Raw genomic sequence first — 17,622 nt, forward strand, 5'->3', positions numbered from 1 at the left:
GAGTGTTCACAGAGTGCAACTGTTAACAAAAAAAAGAGTAAAAGTGATATCTAAATCCAGTTTGACTCCCAGACTGGGGGAGTTGGAGCGTGGCTGTAGTTGGAGGTCAGCTCAGCCCTCGGTGCCAGGCGTCTGTGGGGTAAATACAACTTATAAGAGCGGGGGGAGGGTTATAACATGTGTGGTGGGGGTGGAGGGCGTAAACATTACCTGGACGATCCCAGCACGCAGTGAGAGGACAGTATAAAAGTACACAGGTGTTGCCTAACAGGCACAAGAGGGGGACACACCTAAGCGTCTCAATCAAGACAGAGAAGGGAGGAGCAGGTGGAGCTGGACATCGATTCATCCCCGTCAGACAAGTTGCACTTCTGCTCAGAAAGGTGAGTTGGAACTGAAGGAACTCCACAGTTCTTCAGTTTGATTGTTCTCAGCTGCATAAATCTTGGTGAGCACTGTGTGAACCATTTATTCACTGAAATTTTAAAACCTAATGAAGGACAAGGTTTGTGAAATAAGTCCAAATTAAATATTTTCCTCTTTTCATTCATGCACATTGTAGATTAGCTTATTAAAGTGTTATTAAACTGGACTGTGGCTCAATGCAACCAGAGACGCACTTCTCTAATCCTTCAGAATCCTCCATCCTTTAAATCCATCAAAGGGGATTTTTATTGACCCTGAAATCAGAACATGCACAAATTATGTTTACTATGACAGTGGAGACATTTATTTCAAAAGTTACAAATTCAAATCTTAAATACTGTTAATCTATAAAACACTATTATTATTATTATTTACAAATCACATTTAATCTGCTCTAATGGATTCAAGTGAGCAGCTACTTTCTCTCGTGCTGCTCACTTGAATCCAGAAGAATGTGAAGCTCTACTGTGACTCAGAGCTTCAGCACGAGGCTGAGTGCAACCTCAGAGAGGGGATCAATACAGGCAGTCAGTGAATGTGACATTCAAGGCGCTCGAAGAGTGCGGCGTACGGTAGCAGGGATACCACAATACAAACAATTTAAAAATCCATCATTCTTGCAATGACCTTTTTATAAATGATTACTTCTCTGTGATTGATGGGTTTATTAGCGTTGAACTGAACTCTGAGCACAGCTGAGGTCAAGAAGTTTCAATGCTGAATCAAGAGAGTTTTAAAGTTGTTTCCATTTGACTAATCGGCCCCCAAACGGACCGAGTTCTCGCCCGGTCCATTCTGCACCCCTGCACCACGTTTGCTGAAATCAGCCTCAATCTTTTTATGATCCTGCCGACAGACCATTGGCACAGACACAGACGGCGTGACTTTGAGGCAATTATGATGCTCAACACCTAAAATCCTCTCAGCACATTTCCTGTTGCATGTAAGCACGCCGAGCCAATCAGGAGGCTGCGGTTCACATCTGAAGAAAAAGACTGAAGCTGGCAAACAAGCCACAGTGCGACTATCAGCTCTCTTCTGACAAAATCACTGGACGTGAGCGATGCTGGAAGCTCAGACTCACCGCGCTGGTCGTTTTGTACCAATTAAAACTCAGCAGCAAGCACACCATGATCCAGAATGGTATTTTGCATGCTTGGCCAGAGCACAGCCCAGTGAAACCAGTTACCACCCATCAAGCAGCAGACAAATGAGAACTCTGAGTTTGTGTAAAGTTTTTCTGGGAGCAGATGTTTTGCTGCAAAATAATTTTAATGCCACATTTATTTTTGCTGCATTGAAAACTGGCAAGCAAAGATGATGCTTGTGTTGCATCAAAATTCCCAAATGATTTGGTTTATTTGGACTTATGCGTTATGCTTCAGTGGAAGATTTTTGCTTCTCATTAAATGTGGGTCTTTATTGCAGTGCTGCATTCATTCACACACTGAGGATTAAAGCTGCTGGGGGGGGGGGGGGGGGGGGCAGCTTGGAACATATGAGGCCGTTATAGTTATGTAACCATAGCAGGAGTGAAGACTCTCCGTATAGTCTCTGATAATATGCTGTTAATTGAACTCAAAGCAGTCCATGTGACCTTTTCCAACCGGGCACAGACGCTCTTCTATATTTGTCTTTGGCAACGTGCTCGCTTAGCCTCTTTTTTTAATCTCCCTTCCTTCCTGACAGCCGGCGTCAACTCAGCTTTTTGCTCTTTGATTGTGATGAATTGTCCCTGGATGACTGGCAGCTTGAGGGACTCAATGACAGAAGAGTGACTCCATCAAGTATATTTGCTGGAGAAGAGGACCATTTTTTTTACCTCTGATTTTTTTACTTCAAAGTTCTTTGCACATATTGAGAGCTTGTTTTCTTCGTAGGCGTCAGAACTGTGTGAAATACATTTGCATTGCTGCTGATGAGTACAACTCTATCCCTAAATTATGTCTTTCTGTTGTCTTGTAGGTTGTGGGCTTGTAGAAAATGGTTGGGTCATTAAATAAACGCTTCCAGGACTATCTGGTGGAGAGAAGAAGTCGCAGGACCAGGCTGGTCACCAAAGATGGCCGTTGCAACATTGAGTATGGAAACATCATGTACAGCAAACACTTTGCCTTCCTGGCTGACTTCTGGACCACCTTTGTTGAAATCCGGTGGCGTTTTGTCCTCTTCTTCTTCATCGCCTCGTTCACCCTCAGCTGGTTCATTTTTGGCTTGTTGTGGTACTGGATAGCCCGCAGCAATGGAGATCTCTCCTGGCAAAACCCCCCTGAAGACCACACGCCTTGTGTAGATAATGTTGTTGGATTAACCACGGCATTCCTCTACTCCCTTGAAACTCAGACAACCATTGGCTATGGCGGGCGAGCGCTCACCCCGCTCTGCCCCGGCGCTGTGGCCCTTCTTATCATCCAGTCCCTCCTCGGAGCGATCATCAACTGCTTCATGTGTGGAGTCATCCTCTCCAAAATCTCTTTACCTAAAAAGAGGGCTAAGACCATCTCATTTAGTGAGATGGCCGTTATCAGCCCAAAGAACGGCGCTCTCTGCCTGTCAATAAGAGTGGCCAACCTCCGCAAGACCCTGATGATAGGAAGCCAGGTCTATGGCAAGCTGCTGAGAACCACAATCACTCCAGAAGGGGAGACGATCATCATGGACCAGGTGAACATCGACTTCATGGTGGACGCTGGGAAGGACAACCTCTTCTTTGTATGCCCGCTCACACTGTACCATATCATCAACAAGAGCAGCCCCTTTTTCGAGATGGCCGTGGACACACTCCACAAGCAAGAGTTTGAGCTAGTCGTCTTCCTCGATGGCACGGCAGAGTCCACCAGCTCCGCCTGCCAAGTCCGGACCTCCTTTATCCCTCAGGAGATCATGTGGGGCTACAATTTCTTACCCATCATCTCCAGAAGCAAAGAGGGAAAGTACAGAGTAGACTTCTCTAACTTCTCCAAGGTGGTGCCTATGGCTACGGCACACTGCGCCTACTGTTTCCACAACATCAAGGGTCATCATCACCACTCCAGAGATGGACATGACAACCAGGGTTTCGAGGTGATTGATATCCACGACCAAGGGAATGTCACCAAGATGTGAGATGATGAGAAACACTGGTAATAGACTAGCAACACAGTCTCAGAGGCCTGAACCTCGGGCTTCTGACGGACCAACAGAAAACCTTCCTTATTTGTTATTCATTTATACTTCACACAGATAAGAACAGTGTCTGTGGGTCAAGACACTTCTTGTGAACAATGTGTGAGTAAAACTACACCTGTCATTGTCTAGTGACCACAAACCTGTTTTCAAAAGCGAAGCCAGGTCATGCAAGGCAGTAAAACCAGTCCAGAACAGAAAAAGACAGGTTTTTTACACCAGGCACATACGAATGAAAGCGCTTGTGAATGAGGATGGATGGCCTTGCACATCAGGTTTACTGACAAGAGCAGCAGAGGCAGCAGAACAACAGTACAAACTTATTATCATGCATATGAACCTTACAGTGACTTGACTTGAAGGACAGGTGCTGAGGCCATGCTGCTGTGGTGGGTGGGCTCACAATGAAAGCAGTTGTAGACTTGGAGACACTTGGTCTTGAACCATTAGAACAAGCTGAGCAGTTGGAACACTGAGGCACGAGCAGATGGTGGAGCACAAGGGCCAGTGGTGATGAAGCTGTGTTGCTGTTTTTTTGCGTGAAGACGTCGTGAGAACAAAGCTCTCCGAAAACACTTAAATGTTGGCTGCATGCAGCCTCAACTTTAGCATGAAAATTGATTCTTAGTCTTTTTTTAAATTTGATCTCAGGGGAAAAACAGTAAAATAAAAGCTATTTTTGCATTCAAAGGCATCTGTGTCACATTATTCTGTGCTGCTGAGCAGAAACATCATATAGGGACTGTGATCAGAAAGGTCAAAGCAACATGATGACAGGTGCCAGCCCCTATCAAGGGTTTTCTGCTGTAAACAAAGCCGAGTTGTGACAGCAAATAGGGATGCAAACACAACACAGTCAGAGGGGTTGGCTGAAGAAAGCTGTCGCTTCGTGCCCTTTATTTTACCTGCAGCTCCTGAACATGAAACCAGAACTCTCCATACGTGACAGCGTACACACACAGTCTGGTCCGGCGCTGTAACAGGTTGAACACAGGCCGACCTCCCACTAGGAGCCTGTAATGAGCTGCAGATGCACCTGGAGCTGCTATTGTTGCAGGCGGCGTAAGAAGCTACCGAGGGAAGCCGTGTGGCAAACACAGGACTAACGGCATAAAAATAATGCTGTCTGAGCTACATTTGGTGTACATGTACATGCAAATTAATGGAGCTGAAACCGTTCATACACATCAGTCATTAAACAGCTCCCTTGACGAGGGATTTTACACCCACGCTAATAAAGCACGATGGGTGTTGTAAAAAAGCACCGATCAAAGCCAATTTCAGCTTTCAAGACCTGAGGTTTTACCCCATTTTCTATGAAGTAGTCGCACAGGCAGCGATTCTGCGAACACACGTGTGTTTCAACGGCAACAATCAGTTGCACCTGTAGGGCAGTGAAGCGTTCTTGAGTGTGTAAAAGGTCAAGGTGGTCGATGGGTGAACACACTGAATGAAACTTACTGGTCATTTAGTTCATACACAATCACCTTGGGACCTGCCAATAACTGCACGACTGTAGAGGGATGCAGTAGAAGTACATGAGCTAATACAGTTGTCATAACGACCTGCGCAGGGAGCTTGGCATGATTAAAGGTTGCTTCACCCAAAGAGTGTATTTTCAATTTTCAATTGCGACAACACTGCACTATTCACAGTTTTATGATGCAGACTAAAACGGTTGTAACACAAACTGGACATTCTAACCTTGATGGAAATCAGAGTTGCCGCAGGGCTGTGGGCGCATCAGACGCAACCCATAAACGTTTTTCTCGACTCTACACATTTCCAAAGCGCCTTGTCACGGCAAGCTGGCGCATAAATCAAATCACATTGCAATCAGATGAGAGGACTTTCATTGTTGATCGAGATAAAGTTGCTTAACTGCTAACACTTGAGCCCAGGTGACACTGGAATTATCAAACGGGAAGGTTGTTTGTCAGTTGATGAAAATGTCACAACCGCTCAGTGCACGATAGTCCTCAGTCCCTCCGATAACGACAGAGGCGAGGAAATGTTCCCTTCCAAAGTGTGTGATGAGTGGTCACACACTTGAGGAGCATGACGTTCCAAACACAAGTGAGTGGAGTACCGCGTTCTCAAAATGTCGTGAATGAAAATGCAGATTTCATCAACAGTGACGCCATTGACAGGCAGTGGGAGAGAGGTAAAAACATTTATTTTGTCACATTTTCCTATACAAAAGCCCTTTTTCAAAAGGTATTACTTCATACATTTGCTGGAATGGCAATAATAATAATGCATTGGTTAATTGTAAAATTATACACACACACACGCATACACACACACACACACACACACACACACACACACACACATATATTTATATATATATTTGATATCCAAAATACATTGCATATATGAAGTAGCACAGATCCCCTTTGATCGATATTGCTTGTAAAACATGGATGTTAAGGGTGCAGTTGAGTACTTTTTATGCTACAAATTACATGTTCCCTTTTCATGTGTTCATTCGAAGCTATAAAACTTGAAGCTGTTGTAGATATTAATACTGTTGGTATTATTTTGTATAAAATACCTGAAATTCTTTAATGCAAAGGGCAAGCTACCAATTCCAGGCCAGTTTGGCATTAAAAAGTGAGGAAGAACCGTCACAATCACACGTTGCATATCGAGGAAAGGAATCCCTGGTTATTGGAGGATGATTCAAGCAGACGTTTGTGGTGATGGGAATACTGGAGAATATTTTGTGCATGTAAAGGCACGTAGGATGTTACAAATTGGATTTCAGAAGTAACAACAATGACAAGAAACAAAAAAAAAAGTTAAAATGTATTGCCCAAATGTACAAATATAAAAACGCTTAAAAATGCTGAACAAACTACTTAGCAGAAATGGACTTAAAAGGTTTGCATTTTTGACCGAGGTCAACTCGTATTAATTCTCTTGACTTTTTAATACTGTGTCACATATGAAAATAACTCTGCATAATTTATACAGTAAGTTGCTTTAATGCCTAGTTGACTGATGCTTATAAAATAATAAAAAATAGGTCTGACAAACGCACAGCGTTTGCGAATCTGAGGATTTCTTTGTTTCATCTCGTCATACTTCATTGGTTTTGCTCTCTGATAAACTACTTAGTCCAGAGTAATTTACTTTCAAGTGTCCATTTTCAGTTCCTGGTTGAAGAATACTTTTGCTATGAACAGCTTTGAACACCTGAAGGTGGATATGGTTTGACATGATGGAGTTGCATGATGATGAAATCCTGCCTTGAGTTTCATGTGCATTTTGCTGGGCTTTCGATCAGTGAGAAACTAACATTCAAACACACATGCTGCTCTCAAACTAGGACCCGGCCCTGGTAAAATGCAACTCGACGGTCTAGAAACATGACTTACTGCTAAGCCACTTCTCAGAACGACCCACGCGGTCCTGACTGGCCTACAAAAAGAGCGGACATACCGTCGTCAGTGTTCTTCAAAATCAAAAATTGTCAGATTTCTTGTCAGACCTGGAGGTGACAGAGAGGATCTCTTCCATGGATCTTGAAGATGATGAATTGTATAAAACAGCAGTTAAGGCACGACAACATTTGAGGGTCACTGCTTTGGTTCTCATTCGTCACATCGTAACACCGGATGGTTCTGGAAGCCATTATCAATAAAACATACAGTTTCTCTATGTAGACATTTACATAATTGCATCAGGAAAAGGACATTTTATGTTTAATGTTTATATTTTTAGCAAATGTGTTAAGTAAATGATCCTTTTTTTTTCTTTTTTTTTTTTACAAACTAAAAACATCTGACAAATTTTGATTTTTCTGCAGGGCATCCTCTTTTTTTTTGTTTTTTTTTTGTTTTGTTTTACACGCGTTTCACAAACCAGACAACGTTCACATTAATACTGACATGGTCGAGTGACAAAACATCTGGAAATGACTAAAAGGCATCAACATGGCAAACATTTAATAGCCGAGTGTGTGGCCCCTGAAAATTTCTGACCTGGGTTGAATTATTGTTGCAAATTACTTCCAATTACATCTTGACTCAGCTTCCTCAGCACAAGAGAGTCCACTGTATATCTTGAGCTCTGCACAAACCATGAAAGCATTTGAAGTAACTGACTTGACCCAGGTCAGCAACATACAGCGCGTCCTTCTCCGGTATTTAACTCTTCTCTAGCCTTCCAGTTTGGAGGATAAATTAAATCTTGAATGGCATATTCCAGTTGCCAAATTTCATTCAGTGCTGAGAAAAGTCCATCTGTTTGAGAGCTCCTTCTTGTCCAGCGAATTCCAGAAGACTCTCCACACACATAAAACGATACAGATGGACAGACGAGCAGAGACAGCGGAAACAGAAGGCTAGATGTGATGGGAATAAGAAACCCCGATGAGGCTGTAGACAGCGGAAAGAGCAGATGCTTTGAAGCCTAATGTACATAATGTACTCAGGAGGATGTAGATTGAGACCCATAAATAATAGGCCCATGTCTGGTAGCGGGGTGAGGAGGCAGACAGACTCGGGTCGTTCTTCTGTCCTGCTTTGGCTTTCAGGAGGACGGGGAAGAGAAAGGCACAGGAAACTCAGACGCATGTCCAAAACATAAAGAAACAGTTGCTTGTCTTGTAAAGGTAAGTAGTATTCCATTTTGGACCATAGCATCCAGTTCTTCATAGATCCTTACAAGTATAAAATAATCTTCAATTTTATCATCCTTCATTCAGGAGTAACATTTCTTCAGAGGTCACAGGCCTCGATTCACTTAGTCTTCGTCACTTCGGCGTCATTGGGAGTGCAGGTCAGCAATCGTGGATTTCAATCAAGGTTTTTGAGGGTAGTGGATGGTCAGATAGAGGTGTCTAATAGTAACTACCCAGGTGGGATGGCACGTGGGTGTTAGGGTGGCGGGGGACGTTTGGGTTGGGGTAGATGCCTGCAGTGGGCGAGCTCCAGTATGGAGCGGTTGGTCCGAAGAAGTTGGAGGAGGTGACTGGCATGGATGGAGGGTGAGGGGACACGAAGTTGACCTTCTGCTGGTGGGTGTGGTAGGAAGGCACATAGGCTAAGTCCGAGGGGTACTTATACATGGAGGACTCAGTGGGGTGCGGCTGCAGCGCCTGAGCAATGCCGTGGAAGTCAAACTTGTAGGCGTATCGCTTGCCGTGCACCTTGGTCATGATATTTTTGTCATAGTAGTAGCGCAGTGCACGGCTCAGCTTGTCGTAGTTCATGTTGGGTTTGCTCTTACGCTCACCCCAGCGCCGCGCCACCTCGTCCGGGTCCGTCATCTTGAACTCGCCATTGGTGCCCTCCCAGGTGATGCAGCCGGCGTTGGCACTGTCAGACAGGAGCTCCAAGAGGAACTGCCACAGCTGGATCTGACCTGACCCTGACGGTGGACACACACGAGAACATCGTCATTGAGCTACGAGCGCATGACGCAGCACCACCACTCATCCTCTCATCATCTAATCATCCAGCACAGGTTGCATCAACGCCAACATCTGAGAGAGACAACAGGCTTTTCACAGCAGAGGCAACGAAAGTCTTACCCGGATTGGCTAAGCGACTACTAGTGGGACCGAGAATCTGGTAAGGATCTGCAGACAAAAGGGACATTTGTTGGTTTACAGCTGCGATGAAAAGGGAATGTGACCACGATTGGACGATGCTGGACTGGAAAAGGATTTCGAATATGAACTCATTTCACTTTCACTGATATCGATATAGCTTAGTATATGTAGAACACTTAAGTCTTGAATGGATTTGGATAGGTTAGCTCTGTTCATCCACGGAACAACCGGCTCATGCCAGTATCAGACAGCAGTGTAACAAAGGTGTGTTGTTTTTTTTTTTTGCTTGATGCTAAAATTAGCTTGCCAAACTGATTGAGATGCATTTCCTAGCACTAACAACTTATATTATTTATAGACTTTAAAGAGTTGCATCATTCAATGTTCATCACACTTTTAGAAAAAATATTCTAATAATATTCCCTTGGTAAATGTGAGTTGAAAAGGTTGAGACCCACTAGAGGGCGCTCACAACCCAGCACTGAACCCACTCATGCTAACTGACTGTGGTGAATGTGCCTGACAGATGTAGCTGCTCTCCAGAAAGTGAGTTGTTCCCTGCTGAAAACCAGGGGAATGCATTTTGTGCTTTTCTGAGGGAGTGATGATTGTCTGGGATGTTTTTATTCATTCGACATTTGGGCTATCGTTCTCGACACGATATTGAGCAGGCGTTAATATAAGCTGAGGTTTGTAGATCAATAAGATCAATTCGAGAACCTTCCATGAATATTCTGAATTTCAAAAGATAAAAATACAACAATATTGTACAAGTATTCCGCTGCTGTTTGCATGATGAGCTGCTACCTGGCTGAGCTCTGGGCTGCTCAGAGGACTTAGTCACATTCTGAGTTACCACTGGTGAGCCTGCAGACAGAGAGAGAGAGAGAGAGAGAGAGAGAGAGAGAGAGGAGAACATCAGCGGCGCAGCAGACACCCAGGCTACACATCTTGAAGGCACATCAGCACTGATGTCAGTAATAAGGGAGCAGCCGGGGGCTGGACGGGCTTCCGTCAGCTTCACATCTCTGAGCTGCAGCTCTGGACTCGGTGTGGGTTAGAACTGAACCGCCCCTGGTGCTCTGCAAACTTTGAGGTGAAAAGTGTTTGCAAATAAGTAGCACAGAATAACGCAACGTGCTCCTGGTCCTCACCTTTGGCGCTGTGCATGTTGTTTGACCATCCTGTCCGCCGTACAGCATCGTAAGAAGGGTCTGACAAAGACAGAGGAGAGACAAGACAAGTGAAGATGGGTATATCCTAGAAAATGAAGGCAGTGATTTATTCTAATGGGTGAAGAATAAAATGTTTCTATCCATACTGAAAGATATTTCCTAGCTTAGGACTGTAAGTGTAGATGTCTCTCCTCAGCCTGTCATACAAACAAAGGACTCGTGGCATCAATAAATCCATCAATACGTGGCTGGCGTTGCTCTTCAGGATATCTGGACACGGCAGTGTGGTTTTACTTGGCACCTTGTGATGATTTAAATGTCGATGGCACAATCTTTGACAAAAGCCACAGTTAGCAGAGCAGCTTGCAAAACCCTGACCACAAATAAAGAGGGTGATGCAAATTAAAGTAGAACAGAAACACACAGAAGCCCACGCGTGTGATAGTCACCCTCTTTCCATCTCCCCACGTGAGTGCTTTCATGAAACCTTGACAGACAGCCAACCTGGCTCCATTTGCATGAGCTCTACCTGCATGTCTGCAGCTCAAACCCGGCTGAGAGTGAAGCTGGTCAGCTTCCAGGAACAATCAGTCACTCTGACACGAGCAGATAAAACAGAGGATGTATCGTTCCCTGGCCATGTCTCAAAGACACACTGGTACACTGACAGCGCACCTGGCAAGCACCCTCCTTCTACTGTTCTGGGCTGAACCGCTCCAAACGCTTGCCAGAACACACAATAAACTGGATAAACTGTTAGTGTGGCTAGAAATGTTTCTCCTCTGTGTACTGAGCAACATACAACAGTGTTTCTAAACAGATCTGATGTGACGGAGATGACGAGGACGCTGCTGGGATCAATCAGCACGCTGTCAGAAGGTCAAGAGGCAATCCCATTTCCCATCAGTGGAGGCTGAATATTTGAGTCGCAGGAGTACCGGCGCTCTAAGTTGGCTGTTTATCAATCTTTCCTCCATCAGCGTAAGAAAGATTGATACCTTACAACCAAGAGGATAAGAAACCTGTAATGAATCAGCTCAACAGCAGCTGACTGCCCACTGTTTCCTCCTCTGATAGGAAACATGGCCTCGCTTATAAAAACCATCCAGGGAATTTCAGGACTTGAAAGATGAAAAATGTGGCTGGTAGTTTTTTGGCACGATGAGGAAGCTCAGTCTGGCCTTGTAAACTGATGGGTAGAACAGTACGCCGTTGCACGGCGAACCTCAGGACTGTAACTTCTTCCTCTATGTTTTCATGGGCGTCATGAAAATGTGTTTATTTCAAAATAAGTGTGATTTTATTGGAACATCAAATTTCCTCCCAACATGCCAGAAAAAAACAAACTATTTACTGCTGTTAAAAAACAGACTTCATTAACTTTGAGTCTCCCCTTGCAGCGACGAGGACGGTAAATGAAACGATGACTGATAGCAGATGTCCCAAATTAACAACACTTGACGAACATAACACGCTTTCAACTGGATATTAGATGTAAACTTCCTGTTCCATCTCGACCCATTTAACCCCGTAAAAACCAAACATCATCATCATCATCATCATCATCAGCTCAGTCGCCTGTGATTTCTACACTATACAATGCTGCCCTCTAGTGGACCAAAATATACTAACAATTTAACCTCCTGCTATTGGTTTCCCTAAAATAAACCATAATAATAATAATAATAATAATAATAATAAAAATAAATCCCTCTAAGACAAAACTCTCGTGCTCATGGCGGTTCTCCTCATATCACAACTCAGGCCTGTCATCCCTCCACCACTTCATTAATTGATCGCAGATGTCATAGTTAATCAATGAAACTTCTAATTAATGATACATTCGTGCTGCTTTCAAGGGATGTTTTCCTTCTTTTACCCAAATGGCACAATATCCCTGAACTGGAAAAATTCCCGCTGTTCAGAGACTTCTTGATCTCTTCACTAATTTCCAACTTCTCAACTGTGAACCTTCAAAGTTCCATCAAAGAGGCGATTCCCGTCTGCAGACGACGGGAGGGGTCTCTGACCGGAAAGACTGATATCTGGATTAAGAGAACAAGACAGGGCTGGAAATGTATGAATAAAGGAGGATATTAAATCTCTCAGAAGTGAAAGAAGTGACTTCTTAGAATGCGATCAAAAGAATGGAATAAAGCGCAGAGAAATACAGAAGAGGATAAAAAAGCGGGAGAAGAGGGACAAAGAACAAGCGGGCTGCCGTGGCTCAGGGGGCTGTCAGGTTCAATCTGGTGTGGGCTGGTAGGATAGCCAAGGAGCAGTGACTCGGGGAGAGTCCTGAGAGACTTGCGTTTCCTGCCTGCCTCGCCTGCAGACAACCTCTCTTTGTTTTACTGGCCCTTTTTTCCCCTCTACTCACCGCTGTACACCCCCAACACACACACACACACACACGCACACACACAGACACACACACACACACATGCACACACACATGCACACACACACACACACACACACATACATCCACCACCCTGCATAAAGAAAAAACCCCCACATTAACATCTACAAGTAGATAGAGGTTACAAATAGAAGGCAAGATGAGTAAGCGCACAAAGAGAAAGAGCAAAAAAGAAGAGAAGGAGAAGAAAAAATATGAGGGAAGAAAAATATTGACAAAAAGGGTGAGACGAAACACAAGTTTGGAATTTGAAAAGAAAACAATGGCAGCAAACTGAGCTACCGTCTGGTAGGGGCTGGCCGAGATGCCCGGCATTATGTGCCCATCAACATACTTAAGGTCCCTTATTATAGTCACTGGCAGCCAATCAAATTCACCCAAAAAAGACAGTTTTTGCTTTGCCAGGAGAACAGCGGCAGCAGAGGCCCAGCAGCTCTGACAGCCACGCACTATTCCAGGTTTTCAACAAGAATGACTCTGTTTTGGAGTGAAATGCAAGCGAATGTGCAAAAGGAGATGCAGCAGATGTAAAATGTACAAAACCCAAGTGGTCGGGGGTACGAGGAGCGAGCCAACAATTCAGACACAGAGCTGCCTCATCCCCCCCCCCCTTCATTTTTCCAGGCTTTGCTCTGACTGCGACTTGAGCCAGTTTCCACTCTTGTCTGGGGTGTGGTGCACGCTCCTGGGAGACTTTGACTGCAGGACCGGTTAGTCAAAACAAGGCCTGAGTGCTAGACAGAGAGGGAGAGAGAGGTAACGAGACAGAGGGAATGATAGCAAAGAGAGAGAGACAAAGTGAGAGAGAAAGAAAGAGGAAGCATGTTGGAGAAGGGGAGTGAGTCCAGTTATGGACCGGGCCGAGCAGAGACACTTTCAGGCCTGTAATACAGGTGCTGGAACGTCTGTGAGAACGCGTAAGAGGAGGCCGCCAACGGAGTCTAGAACACGGAGGAGACAGAGACCAGAACACTGGACCTAGAACATCGTCGTTACCTTCCCTCAGTGTTGTTACTCTAAAGAGAAAACTTAATCTGTCTGTTTTTTTAGGTGGAGCTGTGAAGAGAGCAACTGGAAGCCATCGGCATGTGAACAGCTTTGCGCACTTCAAGCTTTATTGCCACTTTGACTTGGCAGAAAAATAAACCCATTCACGGAGGTGAATCATCATCTTTCCTCATACTCCGAGAAGAAGTGGAGAATATGAGTGTTCTTGGTTCACATGATAAATTCCAAAATTTCACAGCAGTAATACAAACAAAGTTGAAGAGAAAAAAGTCTCAGGAAAACTTTCCAGCAAGCAAAACTCTCAGTCTGTTACAAACACGGCGATTTTATCCACATATATCTAACTTTCCTAAAGACAATACAACTGCATACATGCAGGAACCCACCCACACAAATGCCTATCCACACACACACACACGCGCGCGCGCACACACACACACACACACACTTTCATAGCTGCTGCATTCCGTGTTTTATATGCTCTCTTTTATTCATAACATTGCATTTTACACCAGCGAGTCTGGAGCAGATTAAGGGTTGTCTCCTGCTGTACGCTCCTGCTTACTCTACCCCAAAGAGCCTGTATGGTATTTGACTGCTCTCACAAGGCAATATGAACTTGGACATCTGGCAATGCTGATCTGAGAAAATGTTGATAAAGGTTTCTCCTGAAGGGAGCTTTGCAGTTGTCGAGTCAAAAACTCAATGAAGGCAGAAGACAATAATGCCGTCCTTCCTCACCTTGCTTTGCTTCTAATAAATCTAAAATTATTCGGCATGAAAGTGAGATTCCATAAATTTTATTTAAATTAAAAGCGGTCAGTAAAATACTTTGGGACAATGTGATTTGGGAGAGCATGGAAGATTCAAACTGTCGCAGATACCAGCTTGTTCTCATGAGGAAGGAGGCTGAACTGGAGGCGCAGCGGCGTTACAGCAGCCCATAATAGAAATCACCTCTTGTGAAAGGGAAATGCTATTGAAGGGAGTGACCCGCTATTCCTGCCAGTCCAAATACCTGGTGCTGAGAACCAGGAAGAGAGGGGTCGGGGGTGACTGAGCAGAATCTTATCTGGCCTGCCCATTGGTCGATTGGTATTGAAGCCGGGCAAGAACAAGCACACTGGCCGCTAACGCTCACGGCGGGGACAGATATAGAGGCAGAGGGCATTCTCGGACACTTATCAGACTGAGTGTTTCCTCTTTTCCTGCCCTGATAGGGCCTCTCATCCTGTGAGCTACGCTATCACTGTTATTGCAGTTGGTGGTGACACCATATAGCCGATGCAAAGGATGTAGCTTTTCTTTTTTAACTGATATTCAGTTCGGCCTCCGTCTACGTTGTGTTGTGTCAGCACAAACTAATGTTTTAAGAGTGAAAGGCATCCAATGGAAGGAGGCCGTCATCCTGAGTTGCCGTGGGCGTCGCTCTTAGAAGCTCGGCTTGGTTTTGCAATGATTTTACCAGTAACGTTATTATGAGGAACACAAGTTAGTTAACACAAGACTAGTTGAGGAAATCTGGCCACATAGTTTTTGATCAATTTGCCACCAAAAATGAGATCTTTGTTGAGATTAAAAAAATAATATCGAGCATGATTAGCGTGACACAAAATTTGGTGAAAAATGTCATTTTGTGATTATTTTATACAACATTGCAATTTGCAACTGCGCCATATTAAATCATCTGGTGAGTTGATTTATTTGGGTACAGAGAAAAATTCATTTTTGAATCATCACTTCTCGAACACACAAGCGTAAACTAGTCTATATGTGAAACACACAAACAACAACAGAAAAGGGAATAAATGGCACCGACCAACTTCATCTTTTACATCCAGCGTGGTTCAAGCTGAAGTATCACAACCTTTTCGGCTTCTTTCAGGGTTATTTTGACAAATGGCAATGCAAAATTAAATTCAGACAATTGGAGGTTTTATTTCTATCCCAGGCCAGGAGTTTGAGTCGCCTGATGGTTTATGTTGTCTTTCATTCCCAGGTCCTGACTGTCACCTCACAGAAACACCAAAGAACATAAACTTACAGACCAAAATCTCCACGTGCAGGCCCCTGGCCTCAGACAGCTGCTCCTCTCTTGGGTGTAACAAAAGGACTAAAGTGCCTCCAGCATGGACTGTGACTCTCTTTCATCCGTGGTGAGCCCCGTCATACGTGTGCACACACAAAAACACACCAACACACTTCCAATGCAATCTGGTCTGGTGGCCAATCAGACTCTTTCCCCACGTTTATCAGAGACATGGTCGCCACAGCACCTGCCCAGCCACCGCCCTCCTTCACGTGTCTCACGTCCTGCTGCCCCTCCATAATCACTACATTCAGAGACTGCTTTCAGCCCCGCTGCTGTGGATGGGACTCATCATCACACTGCCTTTGTCTTCTGGTTAATGTGCCTCCATTCTTCAAAGCTCGTGTGTGTTGTCACAGCTTTCAGGTATTGGCTCTGAATAGCACAGTCTGTGCTAGCAGCTCACCTCGTATTATTCTAACACAAAAGGTACACCTGTCCAGAGCTTAGCACGCTGAGACTGCATGCGCTTTGGATTTAAGTGAGAGCGCCGTATTCTCAGCAGAGCGATGGCAGACGCTGTGAAGCAGAAAATGACAGGAAAATCTCTGAGTTCTAATGTCTCTTATTCCATCTCACCACCTTTTATCTCCCTGTAGCATCAGCTCACTCACTGGACGTAAAACAATTACACCAAATCAAATACACAGACAAGAGTATGACAAAGGGCTCCTACCCTCTTTGGCAGCCAGGCGTGGGGAAGGGTCTGTGTGAGATGGCGTGTTGTAGGATAATGATGAGCTACCTGCAACGAGACAGAGGCACAGACACAGAGTGAGAAACGTAGAAATCTTAGCTGCCCTTGTTTTAACTATGAAGACAAATTGAATTGATTACAAACATGCATGTAAATTAGAGTCATCATCTTTGCTCTGCAGGATATGGTTGTGATATTGTTGTGTACCAACACTGAACTCTGACAGACACGAGAGGGCATAACACCGGCCAGCAGGGGGCAGCAGAAGGTTCCTCAGCAAGTCCCTCTCACTTCTAAAATTGTGTCCCAGTTTTTTTGTTCTCAATAATCTCTGGAGGAAAATGACTAGCAAATACATCTCCTCCTAAATATATAAAGAAAACTTCAGTAACAACTGCTTACAGTCGATCTGAAAAATGAAGGGAAAATCTGGAGCTCTGATAACATTTTAACTGCAAACTCTGAACAATAAAATCAGAGTCAGGACTCTGCATATGGCTGCCTATTCATTTCACCTTATGGAGCAGAAGTCTGCGCTGCATTCCTGCACTTACACAGGCACCCTGGGCGGCACCAAAATGCTCTCTTAATTTTAGCTGCCCCAGGCATAAATCAGCGAGTGGAAAAACAGACCCAAAAATGCACAGAGAAAACACAAGAGCAGCTACTACACAGGGAGTGTTAAGATTCAGCACTGAGATGGCGAAGAGGAACTGCTGAGGAGGGAAGAAACATGAATGGAAGAATTGAACAAAGACGCAAAAACGAACAGAAAAGTTTGTCATGTGAATTTCTTATGATTTGGTGCAGCTTGGTTACACTGTGTGCCTGCTGCTGGCGGGGTGGGGGATGAAGGGGCCCATGGTGGCAGACTAGGGGTCTGTTATTTTAGGGGGTAGCCAGAGGGGGAGAGGGGTGCTCCACAAATGTATGCTAACCTCCCAACACCCCACCCCTCCCAGTTCTACCTTCTCCAAGGCACCCCCAAGGCTCTGGGTCTAGTTTAGAAACCTGGGGGCCTCAGAACAGGGGAACCATTGTATGAGGCAGGGTCCCTGCACGGCAATCAAACGCAGC

General features: G+C 44.6%; 2 protein-coding genes across 6 annotated transcripts in view; one reads left to right on the forward strand and one right to left on the reverse strand.

Moving 5' to 3' along the window:
* The first annotated feature begins 262 nt into the window (after positions 1 to 262).
* On the forward strand, positions 263 to 5,925 carry LOC147254019 (ATP-sensitive inward rectifier potassium channel 1-like). The gene is made up of 2 exons (XM_086215439.1): positions 263 to 383; positions 2,392 to 5,925. Exon 2 carries the CDS (start codon positions 2,410 to 2,412, stop codon positions 3,529 to 3,531), a length of 1,122 nt encoding a protein of 373 aa, XP_086071565.1. The 5' UTR covers positions 263 to 383; positions 2,392 to 2,409; the 3' UTR covers positions 3,532 to 5,925.
* fli1 (Fli-1 proto-oncogene, ETS transcription factor) overlaps positions 5,732 to 17,622 on the reverse strand; it is a 32,005-nt gene continuing 20,114 nt past the window's right edge. For 4 of the 5 annotated variants that reach the window (XM_086215434.1, XM_086215437.1, XM_086215436.1 and 1 more), the window contains 5 exons: positions 16,525 to 16,593; positions 10,309 to 10,368; positions 9,962 to 10,021; positions 9,134 to 9,181; positions 5,733 to 8,970 (listed from right to left, as the gene is read on the reverse strand). In XM_086215434.1, the coding sequence (XP_086071560.1) occupies positions 8,441 to 8,970; positions 9,134 to 9,181; positions 9,962 to 10,021; positions 10,309 to 10,368; positions 16,525 to 16,593 (767 nt within the window). In that variant the 3' untranslated portion in view covers positions 5,733 to 8,440. Of the gene's footprint in view, positions 8,971 to 9,133; positions 9,182 to 9,961; positions 10,022 to 10,308; positions 10,369 to 16,524; positions 16,594 to 17,622 lie in introns of all 5 variants that reach the window. The other variant, XM_086215435.1, reaches the window with a different exon arrangement.

The sequence above is a fragment of the Aulostomus chinensis genome, chromosome 10 (genome assembly GCF_037954235.1).
Source record: "Aulostomus chinensis isolate RoL2024-O1b breed Wild chromosome 10, RoL_Achi_v1.0, whole genome shotgun sequence".
Classification (NCBI taxonomy): Eukaryota; Metazoa; Chordata; class Actinopteri; order Syngnathiformes; family Aulostomidae; genus Aulostomus; species Aulostomus chinensis.

Excerpts from the sequence above, each read along its gene's own strand:
- LOC147254019 (XM_086215439.1), top strand. The coding sequence starts at position 2,410 with ATGGTTGGGTCATTAAATAAACGCTTCCAGGACTATCTGGTGGAGAGA.